This window comes from Cydia amplana, chromosome 9 (assembly GCF_948474715.1).
Source record: "Cydia amplana chromosome 9, ilCydAmpl1.1, whole genome shotgun sequence".
NCBI classification, from domain to species: Eukaryota; Metazoa; Arthropoda; class Insecta; order Lepidoptera; family Tortricidae; genus Cydia; species Cydia amplana.
The window spans coordinates 4,113,826-4,139,419 of record NC_086077.1 but is presented as its reverse complement, the minus strand read 5'-3'; the positions used below and the strand labels follow the sequence as shown (position 1 = coordinate 4,139,419).

Below are 25,594 nucleotides of genomic sequence, written 5' to 3'. Positions count from 1 at the left end.
CACAAGGTGCACGAAGCTTGCACATATTATATTCTGCAACTCGAGCATTTATTCTTAACTGACCACAGATTAACCGTACGTCTTTGCAATAAGGGTTAAGTATTGTCAGCTATTTTTATTTTTATTTATTTATTTATTGTCAGCTAAAATATGACGATCGCACATGTACACTTGGTGATGCTAGCATAAGTAGCCTGCGCCTTGTGCAAACACATGTACACTACTTTGCCATAGTATTAAGCACCCATGCTTTATCTATACAAAACTTTACATTGTTTTTTTTTACTACTTCATTTCATTATTTAACATTGATATAAAATACAAAAATGGTAACTAGACACTTCATAGACAATCCGTTTTTTTTAGCGTTGTTTTCTTAGGTTTTTATGTATTATTAAGTAAGTTTTCATCATGTATATATTTTTTCTATTAAACGCCAATGTTTACTTTAAAAAAAGAGAAAAATATATTAAATAAATTTATACAATTAAGTAAGTATAGGAATAATGGGTACTCAATACTTTTGGCAAAGGCCGTAGGTCACACCATAGTATTTAATATAGGTACGTTAACTTATAAGTTCTCACATTCATACTCCAGAACAGTCTTGTGGTAGAAGAGCAGATATCTGTCGAATAAAAAAATACTCAATTAAAAATAAATGTCGTCATTGTAAACTCTCATCAACATTATTATATTTCATTTGTTTGTCATTATCATTTATTACTTTTATTTTAACATGTGTGTATTAGAAAACAATAAAAAAAACATTTAAAGTACATATAAGAGGAATTTATTTTTTTACGAAAGTCTGAGAAAAATAAACCATAAGCAAGTCTTTAATAGATCAGTTGGATACGTCTTTTTACTAGTGTCCGACCGAAACATGTTTTTTTGCCGAAACCGAAACCGAAACCGAATGTTCGGCTTTGGCTCTAGTTTCGGCCGAAACCGAAACCGAAACCGAAACTTTTGTAGACTTGTTAAAACCGTTGATAAAATGTAATAAAACCGCTTTTACACACATATTATGGGGCCGTCAACACCCAATGTCCTTGAAATTGATGTTACTTATTACTTAAGCAGTTTTTTATGAAAATTACTAGAGTTATACCAAGATAATTCTACAACGATTTTGATAAGTTGATAACACACGCAGTGCAAGTGTTATTTTAAACGTCAAAACTTCTATGAAATTATGACGTATAAATAACATTTGCACTAGTTGCACTGCGTATGCTATCAAAATCATTGCAGAATTTTCTTGGTCTAACTCTATTCATTCACCAGTCAAGCTAACATGTAGATACTAGGGAGTGCTCCCGGTACTGGTTTCCTATACAAATACAGTACCGGAACCGGGAATTCCCGGTTCTCGCCATACAAACTCAGTACCGGGAGCATTCCCTAGTAGATACAGGGTCAACCAAAAACGCGAGCGCAGCGAGCGCGAAATTTTTTGTTAACAATATCGCAAGGCCGGGTACTGATCTTCACCTGGGCCGAAAAGTCCGAAGTGCCCCATTGAGGCGAACTTTCATGCGAAGTCAAAGCCCTAGCCGTGCTTAAGGCTTCAGGATAAGTAGTTGAGCACAGACTCCAACCAATGTCCATTGGATTCAAAAGCGAGACCGCAGGCCGAGCATGGCGCAGCAAGGCCAAAGGCTAAGCTGAAGTAGAGGACATGTGGAACACAAACCAATGGTAAATTGAGGTAAAAAGTGAGACTAGTTTTCTTATTATTATCTTGCCCAGGGCCCAGTAACATGCGACAGTGCTATCTCATTCACTTATGTATTGACAGCCTCTTAAGACTGCGTCAACCGTCCAGTGGCGCCCTCATTAGTGGAATTGTGTTTTATAATAAAACAATTAATGTCTGTACCTAATATACATGAATCAGTATATGTAGGTATTAATATTGTTGTCCTACTTATTCCCCCACTTTTGGTCTTTGTCCGAAGTACCATTTCGTAAGTTTCGGCCCGGCCGAAAGGTTCGGCCGTTTTTTGGCCGAAACCGAAACTACAGCCGAAACATGATTTTTTGGCCGAAACTGGCCGAAACCGAAACCGAAACCGAACCTTCGGTCGGACACTACTTTTTACAAAAAAAAGGTTATGAGTGTAAAAGTATATTTATGTGGGGGCAGGCATGTCTGTATTGCGTGTTCCACAGCTTCAAAATTACAAGGTTGGTGACATGGTTTATATTATTGACCAACTTTCAAACCGAAGGTAACACACGCGTGCTAAGTTTCAATATCATTTAACTCTATCAAAAAATTGTAGATACGTACCCTTCGCTATCTAAAACCTCCCTGAGCGAGGCCCTGGTGATCATGTGGTCGTCGCACTTGAACCAGCTGCCCTTCATCTGCCGCACGTACGCCGTGTAGTGGCCCGCGTCCAACGAGCCCAGGTGGTTCACCACCGCGAAAAGCGAGTACCGGTTATCCTCGAACACGCCTTCAGGAGCGTTGTTGTTATCAACCGCCCCGCTGTCAACAGACCGGCGGTGTGACGACATGAACGGAGTCATATCCAATTCAGCCGGGAAGGACACAAACGTGGAGATCTTTCTGTCGATCTGCGATGAGTGCTCGAAGCGTTTCAAATGGAAGCTCGCTACTATAGGCAGCGTTTCGAGCGTCAGCTGTTTCGTTGATTCACGGTACGCTCGGCAGTTTGAGCATTTGATCTTAGCTCCGGAGCCGAGGTGTTCCGCTCTGGTGAATCTTTCTAGACAGGCTTGGAGGGACCCGGGGCCTGCTACGTCGAGGCTGATGTCCCAGAAGGGGTCGATGGTGGTGGAGACCCCGGAGCAGGCGGTGCACACCACGTCGCTCTGCAGGCCGCCCGTGAAGATCTGGTCGATGATGCAGTTGCACCGCCCGTTCTCCTTTTCGGTGTGCTCTTCGACGCCGTTCATGCAATGTCTGGAAAATTCGAGATCTCCGTAAGTTAGAAGGCCTTTGTTACGCACGTGTGCTGGCTTGCTGGCTAGAACCGAACTGGGGGTACCCGCAGATCTTCTTATCTACCCACACATGTCAATATATAACATGCCTTTCCCTCTGGATAGATGACACTTCACTATATTTCGAATTCAATATTTAAAGTCAGTTTTGCACTACACTGTTTATGCACTTAAACTATATTGTTCACTAATACCCTAACATGCTTTCATAGTCTTTGTTATTATTTAGTAACTACCTAACTTATATATCATATAAATGCGAATGCGTATGACAGATTTCTAAAAGAAACCAAATAAATCGTACATTGATTCGCGAAAACGCCATACCCTATTGCACGATAGCCTTCAGAGATAAAAATATGTTTGACAGCGAGCGACGTAGAGAGCGCTGTAAAGGCATCATCAGTATTCTGGGTACCTGGCGGTCTAGCATGAGTTGCGTTCTCGCGCGACTTCAAATATGGACTCGCGCGCGAGAACGCAACTCATGCTAGACCGCCTGAATTATCAAACGTTATCGCATCACTAAAAACTAACCCATTGTTCATAAACGCGCTACAAACCTCAATTAGTTAATAATCGTTTGTCCTTAGTCTAGTCTAGTCTTATCTGTCATTTTGACTTATGTATTTGTAAGAAAGGGATAAAACATAATTTAACTAAATCAGGCCCGTAAAGTTTTATGAATAAGGGAGTCAGTTAGTTATTAGTAAGTTAAAATTAGATCAATGATCATGCATAAGCGAGGCCAAAAGCCGAAATACGCAGAAGGCCCGCAGTGCCCGACTATAGCGTGCTTCTGTGCGAGGCCGAAGGCCGAGCTACAGGAGGGCAGAACTTGGAATTGAAAGAGGCACTGACGGAAGATCAGCGCTGTGGCCTCCGCAGCATATATGCTGAGTCAGTGCCTATCCTGTACCCAGTGTTGGCCGAAAGTTAATGCGAATTGAAAATGTTGGCCATTAACCATTATAAATTGAACCTTAAACCGTATCGGACGATTATAGTTTACGATTCAATTTATAATGGTTAATGGCCAGCATTTTCAATTTGCATTAACTTTCGGCCAACACTGCCTGTACCACAACACATGACCCTCGACTAAATTAAAGAATAATAATATGTATTGTGTAATTTTTGTCTCTTGTCTTTTGTTTGTGTCACAAAGAATGTATGTTGTGGTTGAATAGAGATTTAATCTATCTATCTATCACAGAATGGCCAAGTGTGAGCGTAGTTATGGAGCAGTTCTCAGACAGCCGCGTCCACTGTGTCGGGGTCACAGCTGAAGTTAGTCACCTGTGCAGCACGTCCAGGGTGGCGATGAAGAACTCGTGCGCGTCCTGCTGCTCGTAGCCCGCCAGGTGGCGCGCGTGCGTCCAGACCAAGTGTGGCGGGGTCACAGCTGGAGTTAGAGTCACCTGTGCAGCACGTCCAGGGTGGCGATGAAGAACTCGTGCGCGTCCTGCTGCTCGTAGCCCGCCAGGTGGCGCGCGTGCGTCCAGACCAAGTGTGGCGGGGTCACAGCTGGAGTTAGAGTCACCTGTGCAGCACGTCCAGGGTGGCGATGAAGAACTCGTGCGCGTCCTGCTGCTCGTAGCCCGCCAGGTGGCGCGCGTGCGTCCAGACCAAGTGTGGCGGGGTCACAGCTGGAGTTAGAGTCACCTGTGCAGCACGTCCAGGGTGGCGATGAAGAACTCGTGCGCGTCCTGCTGCTCGTAGCCCGCCAGGTGGCGCGCGTGCGTCCAGACCAAGTGTGGCGGGGTCACAGCTGGAGTTAGAGTCACCTGTGCAGCACGTCCAGGGTGGCGATGAAGAACTCGTGCGCGTCCTGCTGCTCGTAGCCCGCCAGGTGGCGCGCGTGCGTCCAGACCAAGTGTGGCGGGGTCACAGCTGGAGTTAGAGTCACCTGTGCAGCACGTCCAGGGTGGCGATGAAGAACTCGTGCGCGTCCTGCTGCTCGTAGCCCGCCAGGTGGCGCGCGTGCGTCCAGACCAAGTGTGGCGGGGTCACAGCTGGAGTTAGAGTCACCTGTGCAGCACGTCCAGGGTGGCGATGAAGAACTCGTGCGCGTCCTGCTGCTCGTAGCCCGCCAGGTGGCGCGCGTGCGTCCAGACCAAGTGTGGCGGGGTCACAGCTGGAGTTAGAGTCACCTGTGCAGCACGTCCAGGGTGGCGATGAAGAACTCGTGCGCGTCCTGCTGCTCGTAGCCCGCCAGGTGGCGCGCGTGCGTCCAGACCAAGTGTGGCGGGGTCACAGCTGGAGTTAGAGTCACCTGTGCAGCACGTCCAGGGTGGCGATGAAGAACTCGTGCGCGTCCTGCTGCTCGTAGCCCGCCAGGTGGCGCGCGTGCGTCCAGACCAAGTGTGGCGGGGTCACAGCTGGAGTTAGAGTCACCTGTGCAGCACGTCCAGGGTGGCGATGAAGAACTCGTGCGCGTCCTGCTGCTCGTAGCCCGCCAGGTGGCGCGCGTGCGTCCAGATCAGGTGCAGCAGCCGGTGCAGGGTCAGCGGGGTCTTCGCGCCGGAGTAGAACTCCTGAAGTGCAAAGAGAAAACTTAACCTTATGGACGCCAATGACGGATATATCAGCAGTATCAGCACCGCAGGTCCAACGTCAAAGACGGATTAATCGGTCACATACCACAGAGCAACATAGACCTACGTACACATAAAGCATGCATGCATGAGGCATGAAGTTCAATTTCATTGACGTGGCGTTTATTTTTTTATTTATTATACAATGTGAATAAGGCCTAACTTACACACTAAATGAAACTGAACTCAAGGCGCTCTAGACGCCGCTGTTTGCTGTCATGGATAATAACTAAGATCAGCGGTTTGACGTAGGTAACTGTAAATTCAGTCCGTAATCAGGTATAACATCAGGTATAATCAGTTATAACTCAGTGACATTATTTTTCCGAGTCAGATGAGAACATGCAAACGTCACAATTGTTAGTGCCTCGTGTTACGTAAGTTAGTTAAATAGATATACATGTAACATTTTAGCTCATGCCCCTATTGTATACACTTTTTGAAATTTGTAATATGACGTCGTTTTCAGCCTCAAAATTTAATTAACTGATAAGTTAATCCTGTCTACTTATGAAGATTCAGGAACAGTTGTCTAGGCGTTGTGAACTGTACTTAGTCAGGTCATAATTGTGTCACAAAGACTTTTACTGATAAAAAAGTTATATGTACAAATCCCTTATTATTCATATACATATATGGGTTGAAATTATATTTAATGCTGAATTACTTACAACATAATTAAACGTAATTTTCTGTCTGAGTTTTTCATAATTCTATGCAATATTCAGAAAATGTTATAAAAAAAACAACGGGTTGCACTCCGGGAGTGCCGACAGAAGTGAAAACTGAATGACTAGTCCAAAATGTCTGCAGCACTATGTATAATTGACCCATCCTCCTTTCTATTGAAAAACTTTAGTTCCGAAATTGCTGGTCAGTGAGCTTGTTTAAAATTCGAAATTCAAATTTGTAGCGTTAATTATTTAAAATTCTAATAGAAATGTAAAGTTACCTTGCAGACCTCGCATCTAAATATATTTGGTCATGATATTTTGAGTTTTATTCACCAGTACTAGAGTTCACTTTTATTAGCGAGTCTCGAGTTTATCATTTTTTCCCCACCTCAAAAAGTGCCCAGCGCCGCTAAAGAAATTTTCACTTCAAAAATGAAAAAAATACGCGGCCGATTTTTGTGATTTTGATCCCTATTTATTTATGCCTTAGAATACTTTGTACCCTATTTTCTATTATGTTTGAGCCTTTTGCTCCTGAATATCTTAAGAATAAGTTCGTGTTTGACACCCCTCGCCCAGGCTGCGAGCTGCGATCCTCTCGTATTCTCAAACTTTCAGTTCCTGCTCACCATACTGGTTTCATGACTAATTCCTTCGCTGTCCAGGCGAGTCGTCTCTGGAATTCACTCCCTCTCAACATAAGACAAGCCCCGAGCAAATTTGCTTTTAAGAGGATGCTGCATAAACATCTGCTAAAACAAGAGTATGAGTAGGTAGTATCCATCGTAATATATTAATATGTATGTGAGAATTATGTAGTAGTACATTCATTGTATATATTTTATTATTTCTATCTGTGTATTGTATATGTAGTTTATTATGTTTTTCAGTTGTTTGCAATAGTTCCTAATTAGATTCTCTTACTTTTCTTCTCGCACCATTTTTATTACATCTCTGTTTAGCCCTATGGTTGACTGGTAGAGAATGCCTTTAGGCATTAAGTCCGCCATTTGTACATTTTATGTGTATTTTGTGCAATAAAGTTTAAATAAATAAATAAATTTATCTTACCTTTCAACTCCTGATGACCCACCCATGAAACCCCTGTTTTAGGTACTTAAGGTTTTTACTTTATTTACCTGGAACAGTTTGGAGACCTCGCACACCAAGCACTTGCCGGAGCCCTGGGACTTGCACTTGTGCTTCTCACCGAGGAAGTAGTCTCGGAGGAGAGGCGTGTGGATCAGGGCCTGGAAATAAACATTGTTGAACATAAGCTTACTGACAGAGCAAGCACGGTGCGTCTCCGTTTCACCTGGGGCATAAATGTTTTCGTATGACCGTCTGTTTGCCTCTAAGTACAGGGGCCCGTTTCTCAAAAGATTGTCACTTGTAATACAAGTGAATGTCACTTTTTGACAGCTTTTGATAGAAACAGTTTGAGAAACGGGCCCCAGGTCACGCATTTTTCAACCGATTCTGAAATTTTAAGAGCGTACTTAGGTATTCGCTAATTATATGGTTTTATGTCGATATCGTGGCCAGAATTGATAATTTCATGATGTAGCAATCATTTCATGAAACAATCGGTTGGCCACATCATGAAACAGTCAAACTTAACTCAACCATATCATGAAGTGATCAATTCTAAAATGGTATTTCATAAAATGATCATGATCTGATCTGGCCACGACATAGATAGTTATTGGATTTTATTTCAAAAATGGCTGAGCTTAGTTCGCGAGTGTCTATAGCTCATAGAGCCCGTAATTTTATCGTAGATTGCAATTTCCTTTTCAGCTTCATCAATTCAATCAATTAAATTCGTTAAATAATACGGAAAAATCTATATTAAGTTTAAAACTATATTGATAGTGACTTTGGTTGTTTTCAAATACCTAAACTCGTTCAATTAGTAATTGAGTCGGTTCCATCGACGCTAAATACTGCAATTGCGTTAAATCAACGCTTACGAGTTACGACAACAGAATTCCATTCAATTACCAGACCAGCTATACATACCTATATAATATTGCAGATACAAGACACTAACACATTTACTGCCAGCGCGAGCTAAGCGCTACGAGCATAGCAAATAACATGGGAAAACCCGTATGTAGCGAAAAGCACCTGTTTGTATTACAGAGAACGCGCCTAGGCGCTGGCAGTGAATGTGTTGACCTAAATAATAGCTCGTAACATAGTCAAACAAACGTAAATAAACGTATATTTAGACATGAAAATGATACGTTTTCCTTCCGTCCCTGTAACTTGTTGATAACTTGGTTTCCTGTTGTTGATGCTTCTTTATCATTATTGTAATTTAAACTTTACCGACATATTATGTAAATTCTTAAAATTGAAGAAATCAATCAAGTGGCAGTGGCAATCTGAAATTCCTTTGCGAAAATGCCTTTTGTTATAACATGGCCAGGTAAAAAGTAACCTGTACCTTCTATGGGTTTCCAGTTAGACATAAAAGGTTGAAACCCTTTAAGGTTTTTTTTCCAAGAACAGGTACCTACCTACAGATTACATTTAGATCTATGTAAAAGTAAGATTTAAAACACCTTTTCTTTATTAGTAGTAGTAGTAGTAAACACTTTATTGCACAAAACAAGTACATAACACAGAGATCATCCAGTAAATGTGTACAAAGGCGAACTTATCCGGTTAAGGGATCTCTTCCAGCTAACCTTTAAGTAACTGAGAGATACATTATTACATTATTTATTATGTGTTTAGTATGTATTTAGTAGTATTATGTAATAGTTGTATAATAAGGATTTTACCAAGTTGAAAATAAACTATTGTTTATCCTGTAACCATTTGGCATTACATAGTTGTTCAAAATAGTTTCATAATCCAGTGCAACTTGCATTGTACAAAAGATCCCAAAGGTACATTCTACATCCAACCGCTCCAACGCAACAAGACACGATTTATTTAATACTAGCGACCCGCCCCGGCTTCGCACGGGTTAACAAATTATAAACCTTCCTCTTGACTCACTCTATCTATTAAAAAAAAACCGCATCAAAATCCGTTGCGTAGTTTTAAAGATCTAAGCATACATAGGGACAGACAGGCGGCGGGAAGCCACTTTGTTTTATACTATGTAGTGAAGCTCAAAATAGCTAGAAAATTAGAAATATACTTACTAATATAGTAAATGCAAAAGTTTGTTAATTTTGTTGAAAACGGAGGCAGGGTGATGACTATATTTCTACGCTGATAAAACTTATGAAATGAATCTTACTTGTACAATGCAGTTCATGAAGCAGGTGGAGCCCAGGTTCTGCAGCCCCCGCAGCCCGATGGTGGTGGAGGGGCTGATGAGGCGCCGCTTGCGGAGGCGCCGCAGCGCCGTCGCCTCGTTGGCGTTCGGCAGCCATGGCATGAACGGCGCGCCGATGCCTAGGGACCTTCAAGATAAACACATGGCTTCAAGATAAACACGTGTTACAAATTAAATTCGAGTTTTGAACTCATATAGAAAGAAAAGAACGCAAATTCAAAGGAGCCAAAATTGCCCTGGTTCTTACGAGGTTAAGCCATACAACCACCTATCCAAGCAAAGGCTGAACTTGGAAAATTCCTGGAAAAAGGGGGCAAGGTCGCCCACGTACCACCTGGAGGCGCACAGTGGAAAAGGAGGCTGCACCAGTCGGCCTCGGCTGGGCGGAGCTGGAGGAGGCCGCGCTGGACCGCGAAAAATAGAAATCCTTACTGAGAGCCCTATGCCCCTGATGAGGAGTAACAGGATACCATCACCATCATCATCATCATAGGTCATTTAGTCATTTATTCAATGTTGCATTGTCATGTACATAATAAGGTGTTACAATTTAAGAGGCCAGTTCATGACACCCTTTAAGGGCACACAATAGTAGGTACTTATATTTACAGTTATATAGGACTTTATACGATTCTATCAGGTTATATAATATAATCATTTAAAGTTACCAATTATTTAATAAAATAGCATCTACATAGTAGGTACAGAGTGCTACAAAATTGGATGATGGGATAGGCGGATTACGCGATATCATTTAAGGGAGTGACTTCCAAACCAGTGTTTGAACCTTGGCTTACTAAGAATGGATCCTTCCTTTAGAATTAGCCTGTCACAACTTAACTAAAATGACTGACATATATAAACTTAAAATTCAATTAAACCCCAAACCGAGATGACTAAGGTATATTTGGCATAGTAAACAATAAAGGCTTCGTCACACAGGCGCGTGTTCCGGGCGCGGCGTGAGCATTTTATATGTAAAAGCGGCGCGCCCCGCTCACGCCGCGCCCGGAAAACGCGCCTGTGTGACGAAGCCTTAAGCAAGGCTAGGTCTAGTCTTAAACATCTTTGTACTAAATTAGCTAAATAAGATCAATTATTTAACCAAAATCTGAAAGAAAACCTTAGATAAGATAACTCTTTGAAAACATCAGATAAGTGGCCAAATTTTCATCATCATTGCTGATATCAGAGGTTAATGTAGGTTATCTAGAAATTAAAGATTAAGGCTTTAATGCTATCATATTTAGAGCAGGGTTTCTCAAATTTATAGCCCCATGTAGGTATATTAGCTGTCTTGTCTTGAATCTTTTATAATTACTGGTACCACCTGGTTTGCATACTTACCCCATTTTGAGAAGTGCATATTCCTAAATATTTACACTGCAAACTATAATCTCAGTCTACCTCTTTAAGAAATGTATGTACTTCTTTTATTGTTTTTTTTTTTGACATTTCGATTTTATTCTAGAAATTCTAGACTAGTATTTTTTATACAATTTTTTTTATGTTTGACGATCTTTTTGAGAAATTCTTAGTATTAAATTTTATCTGTATGATCCAATGTTATTATGGAATAATATTAACACCAATAAATTGCTCTGATAATTAGATTAAGATAATATGTACCTATGTAATACCTAATTACTATTCATAAGTGCTTGTTGCTAGGCCTACATGAATAAAGTATATTTTGAATTGAATTGAAATCTTGTAATTATATGTAAATTAAGCATGTATCTTATGATTTGGAAATACATTTGTAATAGGAATAATATTGTAAAAATTAATGATGTCTCAGTATCTCAGTACATATGTGCATATGCATAGGTAGGTTTAGTACCTACAATCTAAGCTTTATTAGTCTGATTACTTACTTTGCTTCTTTTAGCCGATGGTTCAAAGCAATTTCAGCCAATTCTCTGTCGTAAATGTAGTCCTGGCATTGAGCACAGAATATATTTCCATAGCTCAAATCAACATAGAGAAAATGCTTTTTGGTTTTTGAGTGGTCCTGGATGTGGCCCGCATAGCAGGCAAAGAATATGCAATGAAGGCAAGAGTGCATGCGGGGCCCGGGCTGGCCACATGTAAAACACAGACATGATGTGGCCTGAAAAAAAAAACAGTCAAGCATAGACATTTTAACTCATTTAATTTTTTTTGTGTTAAGGTTTGTTCTTTTGTTTTAAGATGAGGTTTTTAATTAAAAACGAAAGATTATGTCAATAATATTCTTATAAATCTCATTACAAGTGAGTCACAACACGACATCACGCCGCATCACACGCGACAAACACAATGCCTAACATAATCAGCTGTTTTGAGGTCAAAGATTACGGATCAGCTGATAAGTATTTAAAACAGCTGATTACTCTTTATTAGCAAATACGCTCAGCGAAATCTTGAAAATACAGAGAATTTCGTTGTTTTCTGAGCCTTATCATTGTCTTGAAAACAAAATGCGTGTTCTTATAGAGATGTAAATATACCTGCGGGATTTACAACGCCATTCTCAGCGCTTACCTTGTATCTTCTAGCTTCTAATGAGGTGCAAGACACGAAGAATGCATGCACTATTTTGTAAGGATTAGATCCTTTGGCTGCCTTAAAATTATTCAAGTGAATGCATCCATTGTCATTCATTTTCTTGCTTGTATAACACCGGCGACGCAAAACTAAATTTTCTACGTCGCAAGCTTTAAACCAAAATCATAATAACACTGACTGAACACACGTTTCAATTCAACACAAAAGAAAATTCTTGGAAAAATAAAACACGAGCTTATTGATGTGAATGTGAAGAAGAAACTAGATGCGTTTGCGTTGTTGCAGGGCTACGCAAACGCAAAGCGAGCTCTCAAACGACCATGGGTTGGGCTCGAAGTCGCTAGCTTTGCTTGCTGAACCGGGCAGTCGACTCGATTCGTCCGAGGCTAGCGCAGGCGAATATGGCACGGCGTGAAGACGGACGGATCCGTAGAAAAGAAGGGGTCGGGCGGGGCGAGAAGGGGGCGAGGCAGCCCCAGCGACGTGACAACAATGTGACGTTTGTTTCCACAGATAAAATTTAGAAATAAAATAATGGTAAAAACTAGTATACAATCTGTGGTAAAACGAACTATAGTCTGGTAAACTAGATTTGTTAGTAAATAAGAACAAAAAAAATATACTCATCCTTTTCTTTTGGGTGCTAGTACTAGCGTAAGACAAAGCCTTGTATACTATGCTCACATTATACTACTCTTTGGGTTACACGTTACAAGTAAGACCCTTAACACACTACCGCACCGCACCGCGACCTTGGTGCGCCTCTCTTTCTGCATATATGCAGAAGGTTGGTGCGCCGCACCCATAAGTGAGAGCGAGAAAGAGATATTCTCGCTCTCACTTAAGAGTGCGGATTCAGATTCAGCGGCGGAATTCCGTTCATGTACGATGAACTAGTGAATGAGAATGAATGATGACAGTTTTTTGTGTACTCTGTGGTACTCCTCACCTCGCTTTGATTGAAGTAAATAATAAATATGGCCGCCGCCACTAATAACGATGTAAACTATTGTTGATTGTTTTTAAAAATATCGTTTAGTTAAGAAATGATAAGTGAATTTGAAAACTTGTCCCTTGGAGGAACTAATACAACGAGCAATCATGGAGATCATTTTACTCATTCCGGTAATATGAGTGTTTTTTCTAGTGTATACGTATATCATAGAACTAGTTTAATTGTTTTCCAATTAAAAACTTGACCTCAATGCTTAGCTGCTAGCTGATGCTTGATGTGGTATTTTCAGAGCTGACACCTGAACAGCAGAAAACTTTGATAGACATTCGTCGTCGGAAAACTGAGTTGCTTCTAGAAATACAGGTGAGTGTTATTTCATTGTCGTTTCTTACGTTGTGCGATTGTTATTCATGTGCCAAGTTGCCAAGTGTGCGTCAGCAGAATATTATTTAAGAAATGGAAGCAATTTATCAGGCTGTGGAGTAACTTGAGGTTAGAATCCTTTTATGGGTGACTTTATTATTTGGACTGTTACCAGTTATGTGATTGCTTAAGTTATTTGTCAAAGTTTGTATGGTTCTAAACCAAATAATGGGTTATTTAATATATAAAGGTGCCTCATTTTAAAAGATTTAAGTATCCAATCCCTCCAAACCCATAGCGATAGTTAAGTAAACTTCATGCGGTATGATAGTGACATAGTGGTTATTCCCCAGCCACCTGTGACCCAGTGTTATTGTTTCGTTATGATTTATGACTCCTTACTTACAGTCAAATGAAGCTTTGACTTTGTTTTTTATTTAATTTACTTTACACTTTATAATGTACAGCATAATAACAACTAACGGGGATGTTGCTTCAATACTGATCATCAAGACAATCATTGCTGAGTAGCAGAAATATACATAATATGTACTTGTATAGTTTATTTTTGAACTGGATGAGTAGGTGAGGTTGTTTGTTTGAAACATCTCTTGGTTGCCCCTGCAAAGTGATTTAAAGTTGGTACCTGAGAGTTGCAACCTATGGGCTTCTAGCTTCAAGTGTTGACCTTCCAGGTGTTGTTATTGCACTTGTAGGTTTCAAATCAACTGAAGGTGTTTTGAAAACATACAGCATCCCTTTCTTGCCTCACCTATAATGCCGTGCTCATGCCGCGCCTGGAAAACGCGCCTGTGTGACGAAGCCTTAAGGGTGTTGCTGGTAACAAACAAATGATTCACCATATTACTCTTTAATGGACATATTATGGTGAACAAAATCAGCTTTATCCGTGGTTTAGGCTCATATTATATTTATAATAATATTCTGGTATAAATGCCCATGAATAAACATAACATATTAACATACATTACAACATGGAGATGAGACCCTCCTAACTTCATTCTCTCTCATCTTTCATTCTTCTTCCAATTAACGTTAGTATTTTATATGGAGTTGTGGTAATTAGACGTAAATAAGACTTTTACGAAAATGACCCTCATATACAGCTAGGTATTAGTTTACCCACTGAACACAGGCATTATAATGAACATCGTTTTAATGTTTCTAGTGCTGCTCACAGTGGTTAAACTGTAAACAGTTTAAAATCCAACCGAAATCTGGACAGATGCCTAATTACCTGCCGACATGTGCTCTCACAGTCTGAAAATTACACCAATGACACCATTTACCTTTCTATGGAAACCCACAAACCCCCATTGTTTGTTCTAGTTTTCATTTATCACTTCTTTATTAAGTTATCTAACAAGTTACCTACTTGCCTTTACCTTAAAATATTTTTGAGAAAACTTTTTCTCATGCTTAGGTATTTTTACTAGTATTAAAACGTTGCACAAAGTAATCCATTACCTACGTGACAAATTGATACTACATGTTATTAAAAATGCGAACTTATCCCTTCAAGCATATCTTTCCAACTAATCTCTTAGCAACAGAAAGATATGATAGACATAGTCAAAACCGACATTTTCCTTTTTTTTGACGCAGGGTTAGGGTGGTATGGACTCGCTCCCGTGGTAGGCGGAGGGAGGGGAAGAGAATACCCACTAACATCCCCTGCGTCGTTGCCCGCGCTACTGTTATTGGGGGACGCGACGGGGTCCCAGACCATTTTACCGCGTCCACCCCCCAGACATTTTCCTAACTTAACCAACAAAATAGAGAAAACCCTCCCTTAAAATCCCGACATCCTTGCTAAGCTTTTTCATTCAATACGCGACCAGTCTGACGTAAGCCATCAATGCACAGGCTTACTACAGCGGTATTGTAGTAAGTTAGTATCAGACGGTCCGCTACGCCGCGCGGACGCGTCACTACGTCGCTCTGAACCGCATACAGCTGTCAGTTACCGGGACCGCAGTGCCAAGGGACTGTGTACTTTGTGAATCTAGTGCTGTTTTTGACGGATTCTGACTGCAGTGTTGTGTTGTGTAGAGTAAGTGTTTTGTATATCCATACACATCCGTGTAGATGACTTCGCCGTCCAGGTTTCCTAAAACATCACCTGTGTTACTAAATAAAAATTAAACACCATGTTGTTTAATGTCGATACGGTTTGTTTGAGTCGTCATAGTCATTGTCGAGTCTTCATGTCAATAATTTTCCTTATTGAATATTGTTTTCAATCACGTTCAATGCAATGTTTATGAGAAGCATTCCTAGACTTGTTAACCTTCATGTGAATACTAAGGTGTTATACTACATACACTACAGTCTTACAGGAACGTGATACTGTATACATTTACGTGCTAATGATAGCGAAATTATCAAGAAATTGATGGCTGTTCGCTAAAGATTTGACGTTAGTGGGAATGTATCATTTTGAATAAAAAAAGGGACTGGCAATTGTCGGGGAGGGTGCTTTGTATTGCAACATGTAATAAGAGCAAACCGGCCTAAGGTTCCCTTTTATTCGCATCGACACTTTCTGTACTAAACTAAAAACTTAACTAGGTATCTTAGTCTACCTTAGTGGCTAACTAGTTGTATTGTGGAAGTAATAATGAACTCATTATGCAGATATTATGCGTAGGAAGTTCCATGCAGGGCGTTCTACAACTCGACCGTAGTTTTTTTCTCGGACAAGATTTCTATTGGAATTCTTTATATGAACTGGTTTTTGTTTACTTCTGAGACTTGCGAAAACATCCGCATAGCTTCATATCATATGCGTGATTATAATTTTATAATCAACAATAATTTAATAATTAGTAGAGTACCGTACTCGATATGATTTTTCCTGAATAATACGCCTGTCGTCCAGTTACCTGTTTATCATTCTGTATGTTTGTCATTCCTGTCTGTTTCTTAACGCAGTTTTTGTTACATTTTTTCCATTATTATAATGCTGTTTATGATGTGATGTTAGTGTCGTTAATGCTTTACCATGGTGTACCTAATGTCAACATTGTCAACGCTTATGTAGTTATGTCCCAGTCGATAATCATCAACTTAATTCATGCAAACAGTCATTAGACGTCAAACATTACGAGTCTCATTTACTTACTTGCATTAGTGATGTCATTATGTAAGCCGCATCCATATTGCATTCTTTGAGCATATCGTTAGTTGACAATAAAAACGTTAAAATAATAACTAACACATCCTTTATTTTCCTTTGTTATTCACTAAAACGGGACTAAAAGAGATAGATAGATAGATAAAATTGATGTTTACTCCCTCCCTTTCCTATTTGTCTTGCCGTAGTCCGTCAAAAATTCACCAAATATTTTGAAACTCGTATCCTCGAATACAACTGAACGCGCGGACACGTTCTTTGTTTAAGTAGGTAAGATTTGTTACTTTTATGAGTTTGTTGTCAACCGACGATATGCCTAAAATGGTCGGTGTTTATTATCACAGCAAAGGCACTCGTAGCATTGACCCTTTGTCCCAAGCCTAGTTGGTTGCTCATGACTATTTACATTTAATTAACTTGCAAACATAATGTTATTTACAGAAAGATAGTAAAGATTCTCATTTGTGTAAGGTTAAGGTTCATTCAGGTTTCCACGGACACTGTAGTTTGCGAGATTTAAGCAGATATGCTTAAATCTCGCAAACTTCTTTGAAAAAGAGGTTATAGGTACAAGATGGCAAGTCATATTTCCCTAATAAGCACGTCTATTAACAAATTACCGAGCCACACAACGTAAAGCTTAGTCGGAAGGAGTGACCCTGTACCTATAGGTATTTTAGTACAGACGCAGCATTTGCTGACATAGATCTTTAGTATTGCAGAATTAAAAATAGATTGCAGAAGGCTAGCCTTCCTACCCTTCCTCACCCTTGAAGCCTTGAACATTCAAAGCTCAGCCAACTCACGACACATATGCTTGTCGAGCAAGTTTTCACGTGGGGTCAAAGCGTTACGCAAATCAGAGAGCCTTCACTATACCGTGAATAAAATTATGTATGATTAGTCGGAAAACAGTGACGTGTTGGTAACTTTCTTTGCACACGAGTATTTTCTCTTAGGAAAAGGTCTGTCCGTTCTTGCGCGAGAAAATAGTTTATTCCTAGTCGCTTTCGCGCCACTCCGCTGGATAAATGCCTAAAGTTAAGGTTTCTCGTTGGAAGGCTGCCTAAAGCTAGCGCTATTTTCTGGTGCGGAATTGGAATTCGACCATTCAAATGCCTACCGGTTTTACGTGGCTCCAACTGAGTCATCGCAGTTGCATTCCCTCGGACAATGTTCGCGATTCATCGGTTTATCATACTTCCTCTGTCGCTTCCGCAGCCGCTTGCCGACTCTGATAACAGAAATGTCCATTTGTGTTCTTTCCAGTTGTTTGATGACGTGGATTTTTATTATTTGTCTCATAAACCTTTTTGCGATATGTACACATAAATCAAATATGTTGACGGCAAACTGTTCCCCTCTGTGTGTGTTTTCTTATAAAATTATGTTATGGTTCTATTTTGAATAGTAAATACTCAGCTGCTTACTAATCTAACTCACGATAATGCCGCGTATGTTCGCCGCTTTGGCGCTCAAAAGTCAGTTCAACTGATTCATTAATTGTAACGCCGTTTCGAAATACGGGTAATCGTAGTATTCTGAATCATCCATTTGTTTTTACGTTACTGATAAACGCTAATTCAGGTGTGACAACCTTGTCGAAAACAAAGATAAGCACACGCGTGTAGAGTTGTCAAAGTGCCAAGCGTCCGCAGCTATCTTCAGTATCGTGCGTTCCTTACGGGGCAGTGTATGGCGCGTGGCGATGTGTTTACATGTGAGATTGCTCTGCGACGCGCTGTGGTGGCCGCTGCTGGCGCGGCTGGCCCGCGCTACCAGCACTTACGACGACGACTATGACCAGGTCTGTCTGTGCTTTCATCCGTGTCTTCACTGCTATCATTACGCTAGGTCATGCTTGTGCAATTATCTGTTGTTTATTTGTTAGGACTCTTCGCAATCAGCGCTTGTTCATTACTTTCTGAATAGTTTTTGTTGTGCTTGTCCAACTCTCGGGTAATTTCCCCAACCGCACCATCAAGCTCACTCATTCGTTCGGTTTCATGCTTCTTGTGCAATATGTGGGGATGTTTATTCATTAGGATTCTTCATACACCGCTTCTTAAATCCATTGTTAGTTTGTTATGCTTACATCTTTTTCTTGTGTCTTACCAAGTGGCTTTCTGACTTCGTAATTTACCTATCCAAACCGGGGCGGCGAGGTCATCACATTATTTCCTTTGTTGCGTTTTCTAATCGTTGTGGCTTGTAGGCGTTAGAAGCGTGTGATGCGCTCGTGAAGTGATGTTCATCAAAGCCGGGCCTCCGGCCGAGGAGGAGCGCCGGGGTTCGGTCTCCAACTGGTTTTCTTCACTGCGGCGGGGCGGGCGGCGGCGGCGCGAAGAACCCTCGCCCTCGAACTACGGCTCCCTGGGCCGGCGTAAGGACACGCAACCCCGCGGCAAGACCAGATCCGCCTGGGACCTAACCTCTGTATCTAGACTGGTCTGTAATGCTTTATTGCTTTCTTTTTTACTGTTACACTTTCGTTTCTATCAATATTCCGCTCTTGAAGCGTAGGTACTGAGTAGTTGAAATCTGTTTATTTATAAAGTAAGTCATTGTCCAGAGTGGTTCAGAGCTTGTATTTAGCGACTGGCCTGTATTACGATCTACTGGGTTTAATGATCTATTCACAGCTTTACCGGAAAAGTGAGTGTAATCGATATATTTCCAATCTAATTGAGACGTAAATTAGATATTCGAAAACTACTAAAAGAACTCTTATATTTTTCAAGCTTAGGTTACGCAAAATGTCATATTAGACGTACGTGGCGCCCGTAGACTTGGCACTGTTCCAGACACGCTGCATCTATGACGCTCTCGCTGCGTTGGCGATTCCACTACATATCTAATTTCTTTTTTACACAACCCAGACGGTTTATATTCCATCAAATTTTAACAGCGTATTTCTGACCATGGTTAATATATTACGCATATAGCCGCCTGGATTTAATGTAATTTTTAAAGTCATTGTAAAAAAATGATTTCACTAGACCTGGACACAGTAGTGCAGAAGTACACGATTTGAGTAGTCTTTGCCAGAATATGTTACGATGTTCATTTTCAGTTATCTTCGTCTTAATAAGTATTTTTGTTTGTAGTGCGCCCAGAATACCTACAGTCAGTACAGTCCTATATGTTATATCGTCAATGTCATTCTGAAGCTGATTGACGTCATAACTTGTAGAATATTTTTGCTCGCAAACACAAGTTGTTTTTGCGTTATCAGTTTCACTAGAGAGCAGTCCGATAGCGGCTGATACGCGGAACTCATCGAAACCATCCCAACTGTGAAAACATTTAGCGCTATTGACAATATGGGAGTCATATAGGCCTTCGCATAGATGTGTCTAACTGTATTTTTTTGAATGAAAGCCGGTTTTGAAGTCAAGATACGACATGAACTTACAGATTTTACTATCGCTAAGATATTTTTTGATAGTCTTATCAACGTAATCTGTTTAAATTGTAGGTAATGAATGAATGTCTGAATAGTCGTGAAACTATTGCATAAGCCAATTTTCTTTGCAATACAATCGGGTGGGCCCTAATAAGGAGAATTGAACTTAATATAGCAAACATGGCGTTAGATAAGGGTTCCTAGTTGACTACGGAAGCCTAAAAAGGCAAGGTGTATAATATAGAACGAATTCAAATTGAAGGTCTGTTTCCACTAAGGTTCAAGCCGGACGGGCTTCTTAGTTAGACCCAAGCGTTCTCTATCAATTTATTCTTCATTTTCATGTGAACATTTAGAGAACTTGTTATTTATCGTTAACGTCCTTTGGATAGCGCAGAAATTGTACGTTTTTAATGGAATCCGGACATTAATGTGTTTAATAGTGTTAAAGATATCCGAAGCGTTCGAGGAAGGCTGCACCCGACTACAAAGTGGCATCCGCTAGTTAACAGGCCCAGTGCCCAGTATTGCTATTGCTATCATGTTCGACGAGCGCTCGACGCAAACCGTGACCTCGAGGTCCGAAACAATACTTACCTAGTACAGAAATCAATGCAATCATAATCATTTATTTGCACATAAAAAGGGTTTTACATAGAGGTATTATAAAGTCCTAGCCTTTTTAATTAACCCAGCAAAACCAGTGTTTGACAGCGCGACAAAAGCACGCGACGGAACAGTCTTGACCACGTCATGACTAATCACGACATTCCTGTTTCTGACTGGACACGGATGTGTGAAAGCACAAACCTTTACTGCTAATTACTAAGAAAAGAAGGATACGTCCCATACGGATCTCTAGGGTTGTTACATTTGCGCTTGTCGTCCCTCTGACATACTTAGTGCACTACAGTACAATATATCCGGCAAGTATTCGGGACACAGCGAATAACAACATCATAAGTAACAGCCAAACGTACCCGTTCATTCAAGTGACAGTCTCCTTAGTGTAAGGCCTGAGTGGACGCTCGAAGCGGAGCGTTCGGCGGGGCGTGCAGCGTGGCGTCCGGCTCACAAGTAATTTGAGCAGTGTGCACTAAGGCCGCTCCTATACGCTTGCATTTGTTGCATGCACGCCGCACGCTCCGCCCCGCTGCACGCCCAACATGAGCGTCCACTCAGGCCTTACACTTACATATACTTACTGGCCAGCCTCTTACGTTCGCTCGACTCTCGACTGTACTCAGAGCGACACGAATAACGCTAGCGGCTAAGCTGCGTTGGTTATTAGTGTTATTACCTATATAGCTCATAGCTCACACGCAGCGAGGGGACGGCGTGGACACAGTAACATAATAGCTTCCACTTGTTGCTTACCACTGTTTCACTGATCTCCTTGTTTGTACAGAGATTAAATAACGCCGGGATATATGAGTGCTAACAAAATATTGACTTTTCAATGCCCGCATGCCTCATGTGTTTCACTATGTGTTAATATATTGGGTAATTTGTTGGAAATTATAAATCAAAGTTGCGTATTAGCCAATTTCTAGCACGACTGGGAATGCAAAAAACTACTTCTTTACTCGATTTGCAAAGTTAACTTCGTTCGTATGAGGTTCTTATACTCCAATACATTACACATCTAGTACATTTATTGCATTCTAGTTAACGATATTGGTAATAAAACACTTACTTAAAATATTGTTTTGATACATGCAACCCGTAGTCCGAATCAGGCTTAATAGTATTAAATATTATGGCCGTCAACAACATTCAATTCAACAATTAGACAAGACATACATAGAAGTAAACATTCGCAAATAGGGTATTTGACTGTATTTAAAATAAATTATTTTACACCATGCATGAAATAAAGCACCAGAAGATTCACAGAAAAACGTAGACAGCAGTAATTTTTAGACACAATTTCTATTTTAAAACCCGTATAAAACTATAAAGAGTAGGTTATTTGATTGTGACTTCAAATGCTAGTGTTTCATATAAATTCCATAGTAGCAAAATTGTTTTGACAGTTCGAAAAAAGAAACCGATTTGACTAGTAGTCAAATACCCTATTCAGTAGGTAGTTACCGATCGAAGCAAAACGCAAAGTAATATCCATAATATTGTCTGCTACGCGCTTAATTTACGAACGAAGTTGCAAATTGTTTATCAAACAAGACAAACGACGATGGATCGGGTGAAGCGAATGTCTACGGACAGATAATGGATGAGAATGCGATCGCTGTTGCAATCGTTTTGCAACTGGGGCGCATTCTGTCTTGGCGAGCTGAAGGCAGGGTTACCATATGTCAGGATTTCTCGATTTCCCTTGACATGTCAGGGTTTTTGGTCCTTTGTCAGGATTGCCGGGGAACTTGCCGAGTGTCAGTGGTTTTTAAAACCTCAGGTACACTCTAAAAAAAATTTGGTTGGCCCTATCAATATCTTGATACTCGTAATCAAGCATCTTGATTCCATACGAGCCTAACAAGAACTTAGACACATCAAATAAGGTAATTCTGATTGCTATTACTATATCTATGTAACTGAACCAATTAAGATCTTGTTCAATATTTACACGAAAAATAATTATGCTAACTAATTGATCCTAGCAAGATCAACTAAGGGCTTGATAATTATTATCATGATAAGTTACTGTACCAACTAATACAAACAAGTCAGTTTAACTAAGATGTAGGTCAATATTAACATGAAGAATTACTGTATTAACTATTTGACCCAAATAAGTTCAACTAAGAACATGATTACATCGACTAATGCACCTTATTAGCCTGAACTAAGATATTGTTAAATTTGAATCTCAATTGTTTAATCATTTCAACTAAGATGTAAATCAATGTTAACATGAAGAATTACTGTATCAACTATTTGACCCTAATAAGTTCAACTAAGAACATGATTGCATCGACTTATGCATCTTATTAGCCAGAACTAAGAAATTGTTAAATTTGAATCTCAATTGTTTAATCAGTTCAACTATGAAGCTTGTCTAGTACAATATACCATTCTTCATCAATTGTACTAGTACAATAAAACACAACAACAAACAACAAGCTTCATAGTTGAACTGATTAAACAATTGAGATTCAAATTTAACAAAGTAAAGTTTTATGAAAAGGGGGTAAATGAATAAAACAAAAAATATATATAATAAGATGTTATTTATTCATCTAAAACTAAACGTTTTACATTTAAAACGGGCTACAAATATAATGACCGTTTGGCGTACAACCGTCGATTTCCCCCTTATGGGTACCCGTTGGCGGCAGGCTCGGGGACGTCTATCGCCTACACGAGGGTCCCTGGGATGGCCAATGCGCAAAAAATGGCGCACTCTTAGAGAAGTAAAGGGAAACAGTTCCTCCGAAGTCGAGTCCGCAGTTTGGACAGCCGCTGGCGGGGTTTCGGAAGCATGGTCCCGATCGTTTCCCGTGCCTCGCCTTAAAGCCTTGAGGCGGCCAACAGGGGTTTTACTGGGTAGACCTGGGGTCTCATTAGTCCACAACAGGGATTCCCACATAACCATCCCGGCCCGTCCCCGCGCCTTTTATTCCCGTCGCCGCGATTAGCACTTGCTCCATGTTGCACATACACTATTATACATTAGGTACACAAAGCAAAGGTAACACGTTCACTGTTCCAGGCTTGCCGTGAAATAAAGGCACAAGTAAAGTTTATTTCGTTGACGCGTACTTGAATGACTAAGTAGTTGAATGCTGAACGTCGAGGCTGAGACTGACTCCCCACTCGCACGGTCAAAGGCGCCGCAGGGGCGCGGGCGGGGAGGACCGCGGGTGCACCGGCGCCCCCCTACTTATCTCTTGATTGAACGGATTAACTGATTATTTAATTTAATTATGAAGAAAATCGATTTAACAAATAATTCTTAATAGAATGGAATATTAGTTTCGTAATTAATACAATAACTTGATCATAATGGGATTGAATGTTTTATCTTCGTTATTCTAAATATTATATGTTTAGTTGATTAAAATACCAAGTCTTATGTAAATCAACAAAGAGAAAATAATCACATAAACTATTAAAATGTTCATAACTATTACCATATTTATCTGTTTAAATTAATTTGTTAAGGATTGAATCAACCTACGTTACATAATTATGCCAACAAGTTAATGATAGATGCAAAGTATACAATTGTTAGGATTAATAACATACCTACTTTATTAGTTCAATCACAGATACACTTATTGTTTTAAGTAATCAGGTTTCTTTGATTTATATAAGATCGTTATTGTTATAATTAACTTAACGTCAACTAAGAGAAAACTGCTCTTAGTTGGTCTTCATTTTTTAGAGTGTAACCTCTAGAAGATAGGTAAAAATTTGGAGTTAGGCAGAGGAAAGGAAAGGTTAGCATACAGCACAGCAGGTACAGCATATGGCGGAGAGTACACGATAGTGGACCACGAAAGATTTTGGAATAAGGGATTTAATGGGCGCTTTTATACTTTATCGTATTAATGGTATAGGTGAATTGTGTTTGGAAAAACCGTCCGGAATTTAGTCAGAATATTAATTTTTTTATTTGACATGGCAACCCTAGCTAAAGGGGACAGCTAAACATCAGAGCTGACATCACAGAATACACAATTACACAGATGTGTTCCTCATAACGGCCATAATCATTGTTTACTACTTATTGCAAATATTTGGTCATATAGCATGAAATACATGGCATATTTACGAAATAAATAGACATTACACACCTAAATAGAGTGTTTAGACATAAGTGTACCCTAAATAATGTATACACACATTGAAGTGTTAAACGCTACCGTATGTCGGCACTATGTCATGTTGTATAGTGTATACTAACCTTAACAATGTTTGTACGACCCAATATTGTGCACATGTTCCGAACAATGGCCGTCATATGCCGCCAATATAGTTTCATGTCCCATTATCTATGCTATATCGTTTTTGTAAGCAATTCATAGGTGCAATACTGACCGGAGTGTAGACAGGCGACGAATGACATTGAAATTATTAAATCGAATTTTATCAACTCCACTGAACCTTTGTGATTGGTTCTTCTATTGTCAAGCATTAAATTGACTAACAAAAGATTTATGTAAACATAAACAAATTTTAGGTACCTACAGTATTTTACGACTACCTAGTACAAATTGCAAGGTACGTATTTTATATTAGCTCGTGTCGTGAATTTTACGGCGGCACTTAGTTTCCGAACAACGTACAAACGGTAAAACCATCGAGCCGGGAACCTATAAATAAATTTCACGAAGAGATATTTAACTAAATCAGGTTAACAGTCTATAAACCCAGCCACTTTCCTTGTACGTATACGTACACGTCGCGCGCTCAATCAGTAGAGACGGTGCAACTGGTGCTCCAGTCGAAGATCCTCAAACCGGATCGAAACATGTCGAGCGTTTATTCGACTTAATAAAACTTAAGTAAACCCGTATAAAATAATTTTAATTATTGAAATAAGTTATTTATTTATTTATGTTAAGGAGAAGCAACAGCTTGGAACATACAATAGGATATCGAGATTTACACAGAAAGCCAATTATAGGAACTTACAGGTAGTTAAATATTAT

At 40.1% G+C, this 25,594-nt stretch overlaps 2 protein-coding genes across 2 annotated transcripts in view; one reads left to right on the top strand and one right to left on the bottom strand.

The window, feature by feature from the left end:
* Nucleotides 1-496: 496 nt before the first annotated feature.
* LOC134650660 (ubiquitin carboxyl-terminal hydrolase nonstop) lies at nucleotides 497-12,425 on the bottom strand. The gene is made up of 7 exons (XM_063505591.1): nucleotides 12,075-12,425; nucleotides 11,426-11,661; nucleotides 9,510-9,675; nucleotides 7,390-7,500; nucleotides 5,377-5,516; nucleotides 2,300-2,938; nucleotides 497-628 (listed from the first exon to the last, which is right to left on the bottom strand). Exons 1-7 carry the CDS (start codon nucleotides 12,192-12,194, stop codon nucleotides 574-576), a joined length of 1,467 nt encoding a protein of 488 aa, XP_063361661.1. The 5' UTR covers nucleotides 12,195-12,425; the 3' UTR covers nucleotides 497-573.
* A 2,905-nt stretch (nucleotides 12,426-15,330) lies between these two features.
* Nucleotides 15,331-25,594, top strand: part of LOC134650940 (cytohesin-1) — an 80,259-nt gene continuing 69,995 nt past the window's right edge. Inside the window, exons 1-2 of the mRNA XM_063505896.1 lie at nucleotides 15,331-15,490; nucleotides 18,789-19,021. Coding sequence (XP_063361966.1) covers nucleotides 18,821-19,021 — 201 coding nt within the window. The 5' untranslated portion in view covers nucleotides 15,331-15,490; nucleotides 18,789-18,820. The remainder of the gene's footprint in view (nucleotides 15,491-18,788; nucleotides 19,022-25,594) is intronic.